The sequence below is a fragment of the Protopterus annectens genome, chromosome 12.part0, assembly GCF_019279795.1.
Source record: "Protopterus annectens isolate FY-2018-M chromosome 12.part0, PAN1.0, whole genome shotgun sequence".
Classification (NCBI taxonomy): domain Eukaryota; kingdom Metazoa; phylum Chordata; order Ceratodontiformes; family Protopteridae; genus Protopterus; species Protopterus annectens.
In genome coordinates this window covers 325,229,358-325,242,970 of record NC_056746.1, presented here as the reverse complement: position 1 = coordinate 325,242,970, position 13,613 = coordinate 325,229,358, and the positions used below count along the sequence as shown (strand labels likewise).

Here is a 13,613-nt window from a genome sequence, read left to right as displayed (position 1 = left end):
CTATGCTGAACAGTATGCCAATGCAATATACAAGCACCTGTACAATCTCACATTCAACCATCATACAGCGGCAGTGGTCAGAAAAGCATTTTACTTGATTCATCTCATAAGTAAAGGGATTGCATCCAGAAAAAAATGAGGTTATTACCTCCCTATACTCCTCCCTCATTAGACCAAGAATTGAGTATAACACCCTGTTTGGTATGTACCTCTCCAAACATCTGTACCAACTGGAAAGGCCACAGAAATACCTCACAAAGAGAATCCATGGCTCATTAGACCAAGAATTGAGTATAACACCCTGTTTGGTATGTACCTCTCCAAACATCTGTACCAACTGGAAAGGCCACAGAAATACCTCACAAAGAGAATCCATGGCCTCCAAAACCTGTCGTATGCGAACAGGCCCAAATCACTGTCACTCTACTCAGTATCGTACAGATTGCTCACAGGTGATCTGTGGCTCGTATACAATGCAGTCCTGGACCCTGCCCTACTAGAGATGTTCCATATCCATAAGTCTAACTCCTTGCACATTAACCGGTTGATAGGCCTGAATCTAATATGTGACATCAAGAAAACCTGCTGAAGAGACAAGTTTGTCTCCCAGAGGCTGCCCCATCTCTGGAATAGACTTCCCATACACATCAAACAGAATACCTCCCTGACCCTCTTCAAGCACAACCTTGATGAGTGGATGGAAAAACACAAATTTGTCCCAGGGGTTCCACCCGTGTCCCTCACTGACAGGGGTAACAGGTGCTGACTGAGGTTTCTTTTTAGGAATAAACTCTTGGCTAGGCTTGTAAGGACCCCAGGGCCATTAGCCTAATAACCTCCTATGATCCAATTAAGTCTTGCTGTTCTGGGACTCACAGTTATGATTCACAAGCATTGAGGTAGCTACATCAGTAGTATGCCCATTTAAAAATGTATTTACACTGGCACTGTAAGCACCAGTCTGAAGTACAGTATCCTATAAGGTACTGCTGAAGTTTTTATTTACTGCATTGTTCTTGGTTGTACTAAGGTGAACACAAGTGGCAACTACAGTTCATCCCCTTTTTGTAACCTGGTCATCTCAGTGTTACTTAGCTGTCACTATATGACATATATGCCTCCATTTTATAGTCTGGCTACTATGGGCTATGGAACATTTACTGAAGCATATACCATATATATATATATATATATATATATATATATATATATATATATATATATGTGTGTGTGTGTGGTGTATACTATCAGTATAACTATAAATTTATACCATATAGAAATAGAATTTTATCTGTGCTTTGTACTATTGCTTTTTCCAATGCCACCTTATACTTAAAAGCTAAATAAATGTAATAATGACACTGTACTTATTTTTTTCTGCTGGTCTGGTAGTGTGGAATGGCATTTTAGCTGTGTGGAAAATACAAGGTGCAATTTACTGCAGAATTAAGTTTTTATTTATTCAGTTATTTGTTGACTGGGAAAGTCCAACTGGCCAAAGCCCATTTTTAGTGTAGGCCCATGGAGAAAAGCTCCAGCAGATACATTTAAGATAATCATGACAATTTTTTTTACAAAGGTACATCACATAGATAGCTCTTAAGACATCCAAGTACAAACAGGCAATTGTTCATTATTGCCACTATACAAGATAAAACAAGTATTTCTTCAGTGGTAACATATATGATGATCAGTTCTATACATAAAACATTCAGTAAGCAAACGGTTCATTGGCAATGTATGTGGCAAGCAGACATTAGTTATTACTTCTGAGACCTGGATAAGGACGTTACAAATAAAACTGAAGGAAGGAGTGCCAAACAGTAACTGGTGGGTGGATTATAGTTACTGCTAGAAGAGGGTGAGGGGCACTGTTTAGCTGGTAAGTCTAGGATAGTGGGATTGAGTGTTAGGGTATGTACTGGCATAGAAACTGGTTATAAAAGAGTGACTGAGAGCATTTGATGAAGATGGATAAACTGAGAAGGTCAGAAAGAAATTGGAATGTAAAGAGGGGATTAAGATAGGAAGGTAATTGAATAGGAGTGGTAGAAATGTTTGTTGTATAGAAGGGGAAAGTGGGAGGTATGAGCTGACAAAGGAAAATAGTTACCAGTTGAGGAGTGTGTGCACGACTATGTGTGGTTTAGGTGTTGCTTTACTAAGGGCTTGAAGGCGGAATGTTTTATTCTCTGGTTTAGGTATGTCAGGATGGTGGTTGGTAGTTCAGATACATAATTGGTGTATAGCAAGTCACCTGCTGAGTCACTGGGGTCTTTTGGGAATACTAAGAGCTTATTGGTTTAACGAAGGTCTCTACCTGGATACTATTGAGGCAGCGTACCTTCTGTTGATGGGCATTTTTCAGGTGCATCTGTAAATTGCATGCAGTGATGTATTGTGAGCATGTTAAATAGCTGGGTAGCTCAAGCCAGTTTCATTGTTTCACTGCTCTGCAATAATGAATTTTATATTTAAGATTAGCAGCAGATTTGGCTGTTTTATTAAATGTAGTTATTTATGTTTGTAAGAATAGGTGAGGAATATAGTAAAGATGGAAAAAAGTAGGTAAATGTTAGTGTTAGTTTTGTGCTGTGACTGTTATGCAGCGTTTGCTTCAATTGAGGGAGCTGAGTTTCTGAGCGTATTTTTAATAGCTTGCAATATGTGTTAATCAAAGTTGTGGTTACTGTAATCTACGACACCAAGAACTCTTATTTGGGTCACAGTTTCAGTTTGTGTGCTGTAGGATGAGGTTATCTTTTTTGAAAGATTGTGTTAAGATATAAAAGTACCTTTAAATGTAGCATTCTAAGAAGTCCTAATAGGAAAGGGTTACATAATGCAGGGTGGGTTCTCATTTTTACACAGAAACATTCTAAAAAGTCCTAATAGGAAAGGGTTATGTAATGAAGGATGGGTTCTCATTTTTACACAGAAAACACTGAAGAACTTATGAACTGTTCTATTACTATATCCTAATTGTGATCTATATTTTAGCAAAGTGTTGTCAACACAAACACAAATATTATAGTAGCACATCATGAACTGGCTAAGTTGACAAAATGTTGCACATGTGATTGATGCTGTTCTCTTGTTCATAGGTACTTACTAGGCTGTCGATCTGTGAGCCTAGCCATACATTCCCATGATAGACTTTAGCCCTTATATTGTGCATACAAATAGCCCAGACACTGTCTGAATAAGGATGTGTTGGAACATTTATTTGTTCCCCTTCCCCCATCCAGGAGGGATAGGAGTGCTAAACCAGGGATGAATTTGCACTAAGCCAACCATTCATCCAAATTACATTTGAATAGAGTTAAGAGAAATACTTAGCTTTTCGTGGAATGGAAGCTGTTTTCTCTGTGATGCAGACCTTAAAAAAAAAGATTAAAATTTCTTGAGTGGGTATTTATGATACCAGTGGATTATAATACCAATGGATTTGCAAATGTTTAATAGGTCTGATAGAGTAGGGACTAGATCCTGTTGAAGATCTACACACAAGGCTGAGACCTTTCTTCAGCAAATGGTACGACCAGTAAATACCACTGTTTCCTTAACCAAAAACATTTTGTAAATGTCCTTGTCTTTCTCTATGAAAATTAGAGCCTGCTTTTTTCTTTTGTCCTCTATGATAATTTGTATTGCTATTTATGATTTCATTGTCACGTTTTCATGCCTACTCTTAGTAGGACTGCCAAGACTGAAGTTTATCAGTGAAATGTCATTCCCATTCAGCTGTTTCTTAGTGGGATTACACGTATGTCAAGTACTTAACATGATGGGGACAATTATGTTGGAAACAGGTAAAAAGTTCAGTAGTCCTTTAATTTTAAATCTTTTGGCAGAACTGAAGTATTTATGTCTATGATTGGTGAGCTGTGACCTGATGACATATTGCAGGAATTCGATATGCTGTTCATTGAATCTTTGTTATGCTACGTTTGTGTGAGGTGACATGGACAAGACAAAAGTGATTGCATAGCAGTAAGAACAATTACTTTCAGCGGCCTTCAGAAATGATCACAACTTGTTAATGCAGAAGTCTTAGAATTATTACATTTTCGTCTATTACCTCTCCTGACAAAAACTTCCCTGATAACGCAGTCGGTGTTTAACACATTAGAGTTGCCATGGTACCGTAGTCGCAGCAGTAAGCTTAAGTCTGCATTTGTAGCCGAAGCCAATGCTAGAGAGATCAGAAGGGCTTAAGGAAGAAGGAAAGTAGCCTGAGTAAACTAGTTTCAATGTATTTGCAATTCTAAGACATGCACAGTAAAGGTTTGTTATCTTTTCTTACTGTTAGAGCAACTGTGATAAACAGTTGTGTTTTACAGCAGAACATGAAGCTGTTAGCATGGGCAAAAGTCTGACTGTCCCTTATATATATATATATATATATATATTAAAAACACCAAAGGCATAAACATTATGAGATTTAGGATTTCTGATGCATAAAACTATGATATTTAGCTATTAGCCCTCTTCAAAAGTCAGTTCTGTTGGACTCTGTCACTTTTAAGAATAATTAACTGCTATGAAATGTACAGGTAGAAAGTCTAAATCTTACTGACAAACAGCATTGTTATTGGAATATGTGTAGACCAAAGTTATAGTATAAATGGTTCTGTGGCTGGTGGTAAAATGTCTTTTGAAAAGATACATTTAAATGTTTAAACATTTGATTAGCATTTACTTGACAAATATTGTATTAATAAAAGTGTTTCAAGTTGTGTAACACTGACAAGGAGCCCAAGTTACACAGTCAGTTTCTTTTTCTAATGTTAATAATTGTTATTATTTTTTATAATGAACCCTTTTCATATGAATTGCTTCATTCAGAGAGGGTATGCTATGTAACTACACTTCTGAGTTAGGTCACTTAACGTTTTGTAGAGGGCTTATATTGCATCTTGGTGTGCAATAACTGTGCATTAGTGATCAAGATACCAGCAATGTTTAAGGGTTTCATGGTTTGTTCATAAGACAGTTCAAATTGCAGTCATAGACCAATACACTGTGATTCATTAATTTAAGAAAATGAACAGCTTTAAATTTCTTAATTCTGTAGATTTATCAGCAAAATGATTTAATGTTTCTCTGTGTTTACTGTGTTTTACTTATGTTTTATAAGGTTTGTGCTACACAACTTTTTTATATATAAATGGAACATGGTTTTCTAATATTTAAAGACTGGCGCTTTCATTGAAATGGGCTTTTTTCTTGGCTTATGAGTATTTGATCTAACTTGTAACATAATCTGACTGCATATCTTGCCTGTGGATTTCTGATTACTTGTTGCTTGCTTTTACTTTAAATTTGATTCAGCAGCCTGGCAGTCACTAATATTTTCATTACTACTGACTTTTAAAAACAAGCAAAGCATTTCAGTAGTAGCTGATGTAGTACAGTAACATACTTGTTACTATTTAAGTAACGTTATAAATGTAGTATTTACTCAACCTGAATTTGGGTCTCCAAATTCCAGTACAACATATTGCACAACAGCACTGAATTTAAGATAAAGTGGTGTACACTTCAAATGTTGGGGTGTCTGTAGTGTTTTTGTGGGGTTGAGCATGTAGATCAGTACATATTAATGTGTCCCACATTTTTACACAATGGTTTGTCATCAAATACCTCTAGAGCACTCTAATTTTCATAATTTGCACTGAAGTGCTTTCCAGAAAAAGTGTGTGTTTGACAGTAGATATTTTTTCCTCATTTATGGTGCCCTGCCATGACAGAATACAATACAGTAAATAACTTAATTATCTGTTATGCCTTTGAGTTCAATCTTCTTTTCATAACTAGGATTAAATTATTCTTAACCTTCATGTCAGAATGTCGGTGACAGTAGTATGAACGGTCTCTAATAGTAACATACAAAAACATGATAGCTGTAGGGTTGTTGTGTCTTTCGGCTTTTCCCAGTTAGGGGTCGCCACAGCGGAACTCCGGTCCACTAATGGTTGGCAGTAGATTTTTACGTGCCGAGTTGACAACCCTGACGCACAACCTTCAATGAAGGTACGCCCATACACGCATGTCTCCACACAGAAGATGCTCTAGCTGAGAATCGAACAGGACAACACCTTACTATGAGGTGACAACGCTACCGCAGCACCACCACCGCAGTTTATAATACACACATATTCATCCATTCATTGTGGTCACATTACATCTCACTATTATAGTGACCTGTGAATAGCAGCTATGTTCCATAGAGTATACTAATGCAAACTCGGTGATAGTATCCCCCCTTTAACTAGGCCCTTGAAATGCATCTGTCCTGCAGCTGCTACCCTGACAATGATTAGGTAACTTACCATCCTATATAATGAATGATAGAATACATTTTGGAAACCTTTCTCACCCTTTTAATGTGGCTTCTTATGCGCCTCTACTTTAGGTGCATATAGCAGTTTATTATTATAAAGTGTATGATTGCACTGTGTTTTATGCATATCTTACTTGCATTTTGTATGTATTGTTTTCTTTTCTCAATGCTCTATGATTGGCTCTTTTGATTTTACACCATCTGCATTCGGCCTTGCCTTATGTTTTGAATTTTGCTATGTACTCATTTATATATACTATTGTTGACTGACTGAAAGACTGTGATTTATTTTCTACTCTTTGAGTTCGGGTCATGGCTGAACAAGGGTAAGTACAGCAACCCACTTACCCGGTGAACAAATAGTAAATAATAATAATAATAGAGAATAGAAGTAGATTAACCAGCCTTAACTCCTTATGTCACACACACACACACACACACACACACACACACACACACACACACACACACACACACACACACGTGCGCCCTCAAACACTCTCTCACTCAGGTCAGTGTTTTCTTCTGTTTTTGAACTGCTACTTTAAAACTTGTGTTTAATGTGTTTTTTGGGCTTCTTGTAACTTGTTAGTTGCACTGATGTTGCTAATCTGAATGATAAACCAGGTGACATACTGCAATATTTTCAAGATTTTATTTTTGAGACTACTGACTTTGCAGCCTTTTGTTTGAGTGGAACCTTTTTCTTACTGGTTGTTGTTTCCTGAAGAGTGAAACTCTGAACACGGACATGGTAATCAGATAACATTTAGTTAGCACTTGCTGGCTTTGAACCTAGAACCTGTGGGCTGCCAGATAAGAGTTTATGATCAAATCACACTTTAAGGGGCTGCTGTTTTCTTTTGGTTCATAATCAAGCCATCCAGCACTAGCAGAGAAGTGACAAGAGGAGTGAACAGACAGTTTATAAGTAATTTAGTTATGTATTATTACTGTAGTTGTACTTTTTGAAGAGCTCTGATTCAGAACTGGTGCTACAGACATACACAAGAAACAAAGAAATGTGATCCTAGCAGGAAGAATATATTAACATTAAAATATCCTAAAATGAGATTTATACCGTGACACTTTCCAAACACTAAGGTACATCATAACATGTAAATGCTGAAGCTTGTTCTGACAGTCATATAGTATATCAGTTTCCAAAGTAGGGATTTTGCAGTCATTCAAATTACCTTATATGTTATGAATAATTTGGTTGTACTTTTAGGACAGACACATATGAAATCTGCTTAGAGATTTTTCTGTGTGTTTGAGTGCGCATATGAAATGCATACTAAGAACATGTATACGACACATTACGTAAGATGTAGATGGCATAATCTGCTTAGATCGACATGTGATCAGACAACAACAAAGGTGTTTGTTAGGCAAATGATGTAACTCTGTAGGAGCTGCCCATCTTTTATAATGGTGGCATAATCTGGGGTAAGATATTTTAAGTCTTTGTATGGATGAAGATCAATACACTGCAGATTATTGTGTAAGTTTGACCATCAGCCAGTGGTGCTATCAGTTGATCTGACAATGGTCTAAGCAGATAGTTACTATATGTTAGATCCACTGTATGAGCACATGTAAAGCTTGCATGATAGAGTGCTTTACCTCCGCAGCAGTTCATAAGCATTTTGCATTTTCAGTTTGCTCTTCATCCTTATGCTTAGTATAAATGATTAATAATAAGTTTGCCTTTATTATTAATCAATTATTCAACATCATAAAGATCCTCTCCCAGTTTGCATTATTTTCCCGCTTCACCACATGATTTCTTTTGTGTTTGCCTCCCACAGTGTGGACGAAATGCTGAAAACTTCGACCGATTTTTCACCCGCCATCCACCAGTGTTAACACCGCCTGACCAGGACGTTATCATGAACCTTGACCAATCAGAATTCGAGGGATTTACTTTTGTTAACTCTCAGTTTGCTAAAACTGAGATCAAGACTTAAGCAGATCCATGTCCATCATGCTGTTGGGGACTTAACCTTCATTGAAACCGCTATTATGGTTGCGATAAAAAAGTGTTACATACATTTTTCATAGCATCACTTCATACATTAGGAATGAAATGATTTCTTAAACTGCATGAGTGTCCATAATTAAAAACTCAGTGCTTCTTGTCAGAAAGAAGACTTAATGCAACAATCTGCCATCAGTTGTTTATTAATATCATCATCATCATCATCATCACTGGCAAAGACACTGAGTATTTTTTTATTTTTTTTTTATACATGTTCTTGGGTCTTTCTTTAAAATTGATGAACACATGAAACATTTTATTCTCCAGCCTGTAGGGTTTCTGCATTAAAATTGATGCACCTGCATGTGCCAGTTCCAACATATCAACATGTCTAATTCTACCTGTCTTGTAACTGGCATGTGCTGTTTCAGACCAAATGCTGTACCAGTGTTGTAGAAATATTAGAAATTAATGACAGGATTATCCACTGGCCCTAATTTTAACAGCAGCAGGTTTTACATTGATTATGACCTCAGACTGGCACCGGGTCATAGCAGATAGTTTGCAAATGGCTTCTTTCTGAAGTCTAGAAGTACCTGGTCACCTAAATAAAGTTTTGCATGGTTTTACACTGGACCATATCATATGCTAAGACATTTATAATTGCCAAATTTATTGTTGTGTTTATTACTTAGCATTTTTTTAAAAGAATGGTAAGGTGTCAAATAGTGTTTAATACGGTTATAAAATATATATGTATGATAAGACGTATAGCATTGTACAATCTTAAACAGAATTTTAATGTTTTTTGCACTAACAGAGACTACTTATGAATGCAGTTTTGATATTTGAATTGTATAAATAATGATTTGCACGGGACAGATGAAACTAACAATAACTTTCTGTTATTCCTGCAGAAAAAAATGTTTAACTTTTTTTCCTTTCTCGTGGAATGCTCACGTTTGTGTTAATGTTTCTGTGCTTGTTTGATGTTCCCTGTGCCAAAACATTTTCCATTGCTGATAAACAAATAAACTGAACAAACATTTTACAGAAACAGCTTTATGCTATATTAAAAGTCATGTGTTATACATTTATTTGTACAAACTAGAATGTTGCATATGTGTTCAGAAGAACAACCCTTAAAGTCTACAGCTCAAAAGTATATTTTCTTCTTTTAGATTTACACTAAGTTGATTTTAATTTGATATTCGTTTGGTGTATCCACATTTACTGCTGATAAATGCTTTGTGCATCCTTGTTCCTCTTTGCAATAGTAACATAATAAGACACAGACCTTTCCATCATGCCATGCATGCATGCAACTAACTGGATAACAGACCTCTGTTTTCATTACGTATGCATACATATTTTGAAACATTTACTGATTACCATTTTTCTCTTATTTTCAGACTACACTAACATTTTGTTACAGCAAATCTCATAAACCATCACTTAACATTTTTTAATTTATTATTTGTTAATTTTTAATGGAGTGGAATTTTTCAGCCACAGTCCAGGTTTTGGCTTAGACCATGAGTAATATGAGGACTGTGAGGCACACTAAAGCACTTTTATTAAAAAATGCAATTAATAACTATATGGTACATTCATATCCCTCACAGCAGAGAGATGCAACAACATTAGAAAAAAGTGCTTTGTTATGTCTGCATTCCTTCTTCAATTTATTTTTTTGCTGTTTCATATCCTCTTGTTAAACGAGAATTACTTAGGCTATAGAGAAAAGACAAAAAGACCAAGAAGTTAGCCTGATGGAAATTATATGACATGATAGCATTGAATACAAGCAATGAAATCTTACACTTCTCTCTACTGTCCACTTAGCTGATACAGAGATTGTGACATTCAGAGCTGTAGTAAATGTCTGGTAACTTATAGAACAAGCTGCAGTAAATGATAGATTAATGAAAATGTTTTTGCATATAATGCATGTATTGTAACCGGTCCTATGTGTCATTATGGAAAAGGAATGCTGAGTATTGTTTTTCATAAAAAAATATGCAGTGTTTCATTGCCTCTCAGTCATAGCTTCATGGTTATTTAAAGCAGAATTTTGAGGCATCAGTTATTTTGCTGCAGTAAGACTAGTATAAGACATCTGCATATCGTCAGAACTAATGTGCTTAGATGGTTAATGTTTTCACTTGCTGAAAGTCATATATAGGCCTGCGGTGATTTAGTAGACATTGTAAAGGGCCAAACAGAGGCAGGCAGGACAGCCTTATATAAAGGCTGTCTTAAGATTTGAACTCTGCTAATGACAGGCTACATCTACTCACTGTAAATAATTAATATGGTCTGATAATAGCAGTTGTTGTAAAAGAAATAGTCAGAAAATACAGAACCTTAAGTAAATGCTTGGCTGGAGAAATTTGCAAGGTTATTATCAGATATATAATTTGCAACTATCTGTGAGAGAGGTATGGAGTGTTATTTAACAGGTAATGGAGGAAGAGTTTTTTTTATTTATTTTTTTTATTTTATAGTTCAAATGAAATGTAAACAAAGGCACCCTAGTCTTATGGGTGCATAATGTATGGATATGATCCAGGTTACTGCTATGTCCTTTAAATAAACACAAGAGACCATGTGTGGACTTGGATGCCACTCTGTTTTGAAGCAGAGGTAACATGCACATGTGAATTTATTTACTTAAGTGGTATGAAGGCTGAGTACACAGTTCAGTATGCAACATTACTTGCTTTTTAGCTTAAACTATGTCAGTAATTTACTGGGGTAAAATGGTATTTAATCGTCCGTACTCACAATCCACATGTGTAGTCTAATTCATGCACAAGTTCAGAACCACTACCATTAACTTGTTCCTTTGCATTGTAATCCTGCAACAACAATTTCAGTATCCGAGTATTGCTTTAAATAATGTCTGCACTAACCAATTGAATGGCTTAGCCAGACGATATCACAGGCATAGACTCCACCTATAAAAAGCAAACTATGGTGTGTGACAATACCCTCAAGTGGAGTCTATACCCACTGCATTCACTATTTTAATAGATTGTAATACTAACCTGATTTATTGACCAGCAAGTTATCACAGCAACAGAATCAGCCAGTAGTTTAGGCAGACTGATGTGTAAGTCCACATCAACAAGTTAAGTGTATTTACAGCCTCGGCTGTTTCCGTAGGTAGCACTGCAGTTTGCATTTATATACGTTGATAGTTTTGGCTGCTCACCAAGCAGTGCTTCCTCCTTTATAAGTCTGATATTGTAATCTATAGTTCTATAGTAATGGTCTTCTTCACCGTTTCATAGCATTATCCCATTAGTTCTTACAAGGGCTCTGTTTACCTCATATTTCCATGAATAATTACTGTCTTCCCAAGGTTTTGTTTTTATAAAACTTGATAGGGTTTTTAATAATGCAAACATTCACAGTCAGTATTTAATGCCTTGCTCTTGTATTATGAATTGTGCATTAAACACACTGTTTTTGAGTTTTCTTTTCAGGTCTGCGGAAAAGTGAATTTCTGGTGTCTGTCAGACAGTAAAAATATAGCTGTACTGAGGTACTCCTTTGCTGTCTTCCCCTTTTATGCATTTGAATAACCTGGTTTGGAATGCATACATCTACAGTGTTTATTTAGTATCCTCTTCTTTTAGTAAATATAGATTAAATGCACTGTTTTGTGTTTGTTCTCATGGCCCATGCAAATGTCTGTTTGAGGAGTCTGTTTGTCACCAGAAATAAAGCCTTGCTAGAGTGATTGCCGCAACTTCACTTTTTAGTTTTTGTCTTCACAGACTCTGGCTAGTTTACTGCTTCTTTACAAAGTGTGCACTAACCATGGTGAGCAACAGGACTGACCAGGCAGGCATGCATTACTTTGCTTTTGTGCACTGACTTATATTTTCAGCTTTCCATTGACATAGTCATTATTTTAGTTTAGTTCAACAGTTTTAAATTTTGTTCTTCTCGCCTACACCCACTACTATGCTATCCAAACTCTTGCTGTGCATGTACACATCACAATGGCATGCCCACTGTACTGCTCTCCTCCCCCCCATACCCAGAAATCCTAGAAGTCTTAACAAACTCCACCACCTTAAAAATCACAAAATATAGCAATGAAACAAAATGGAACTCCCTCTTCAAAGAATTTGTTCACCATAACCACAACCTTTAGAACACTGTTGAACATTGAGAATTCTGTATCAAACTTATAGTCATTGCATTTATTTAACATGTAGTACACATTAGTAAAACTCAATCCAGAAAAAAATCAGACATCTAGAAGACAAACCTCCTATATTCCCATGTTAATAGGATATACATTCATACTTATACTGTAATTACACAACAATGATCCTAATAAACCGCTTAGTAACTTGTACTATATACTTATCAGTAATAAGTCATAAAATCCACAGATTATCACTGTTCAATAATATCTAACCAAATATACAATATGACATAAGTAAATATACAGAGAGACTTAATTGTACATAGAGACTTAATAATGATGATTATTATGAGGTTTGCAGTCATAATGAGTTTATTATGAGTTCACGACATGGAGTTCAAGAAATTCACCTTAAGTTATACTATATGTAAATACTGTGCTATCATCAGAGATCCAGTCATAATTCTTTGTAGTACATGGAAATTTATTTGCTTCATGTATTACTAGTTACACAAAAGTAAGATAAGAAAAAAAAAATACAACGTCTTGGGCCAGCTTTGAAAGCCTGTAAAGCAGTGGGGAAATGGTCGATGTCCTTACATATTCTCTGTCAAAGGGAAGTAGCCTGATTCAAAATACTGGCTGCAATTTAGCAGATAGCGAGCAGAAACAAGAACTGAAACAATATTGTTTCATGTCCTGCTTCGACCTTTTGTTGGTCAGTGCTATCAGGGTTTAGTGCTAGATGTGATGTTAACGACATGCAGGGGGTGCTTAACAGCTGTTAAGTTTGACTCTCATGCTAGAATAGCACTGAACCTGCATGCTATTTAACTCTGTTGTTGAAGTGCAATCACGTTGATGTGTGCACTGCAGTGCATTCTCACATCTTCTTATTCAAAGCTTCTCTTTCTACATAGTAAGAAACACACACATCGATAGATTCACATATATGAGACTACTTCCAAACAAGGTGAAACAATGGTTGTATCTAACTCAAGTACTTATCCTTGCGAGTCTTTCCTACTGCAGAGATATATAGCCAGATCCAGGTCCTTTGTAAAAGAACCAAAGAACAGTACTTCAAGGTTACTCACCAGTGAAGTACTACTCTTGAGTAA

The 13,613-nt window shown here is 36.1% G+C and overlaps 1 protein-coding gene across 1 annotated transcript in view; it reads left to right on the top strand.

Annotated features, from left to right (window-relative positions):
* The window catches only part of PRKCB (protein kinase C beta), a 2,112,091-nt gene extending 2,102,707 nt beyond the window's left edge, over window positions 1–9,384 (top strand). Inside the window, exon 17 of the mRNA XM_044089400.1 lies at window positions 8,158–9,384. Coding sequence (XP_043945335.1) covers window positions 8,158–8,316 — 159 coding nt within the window. The 3' untranslated portion in view covers window positions 8,317–9,384. The remainder of the gene's footprint in view (window positions 1–8,157) is intronic.
* Window positions 9,385–13,613: the final 4,229 nt, after the last annotated feature.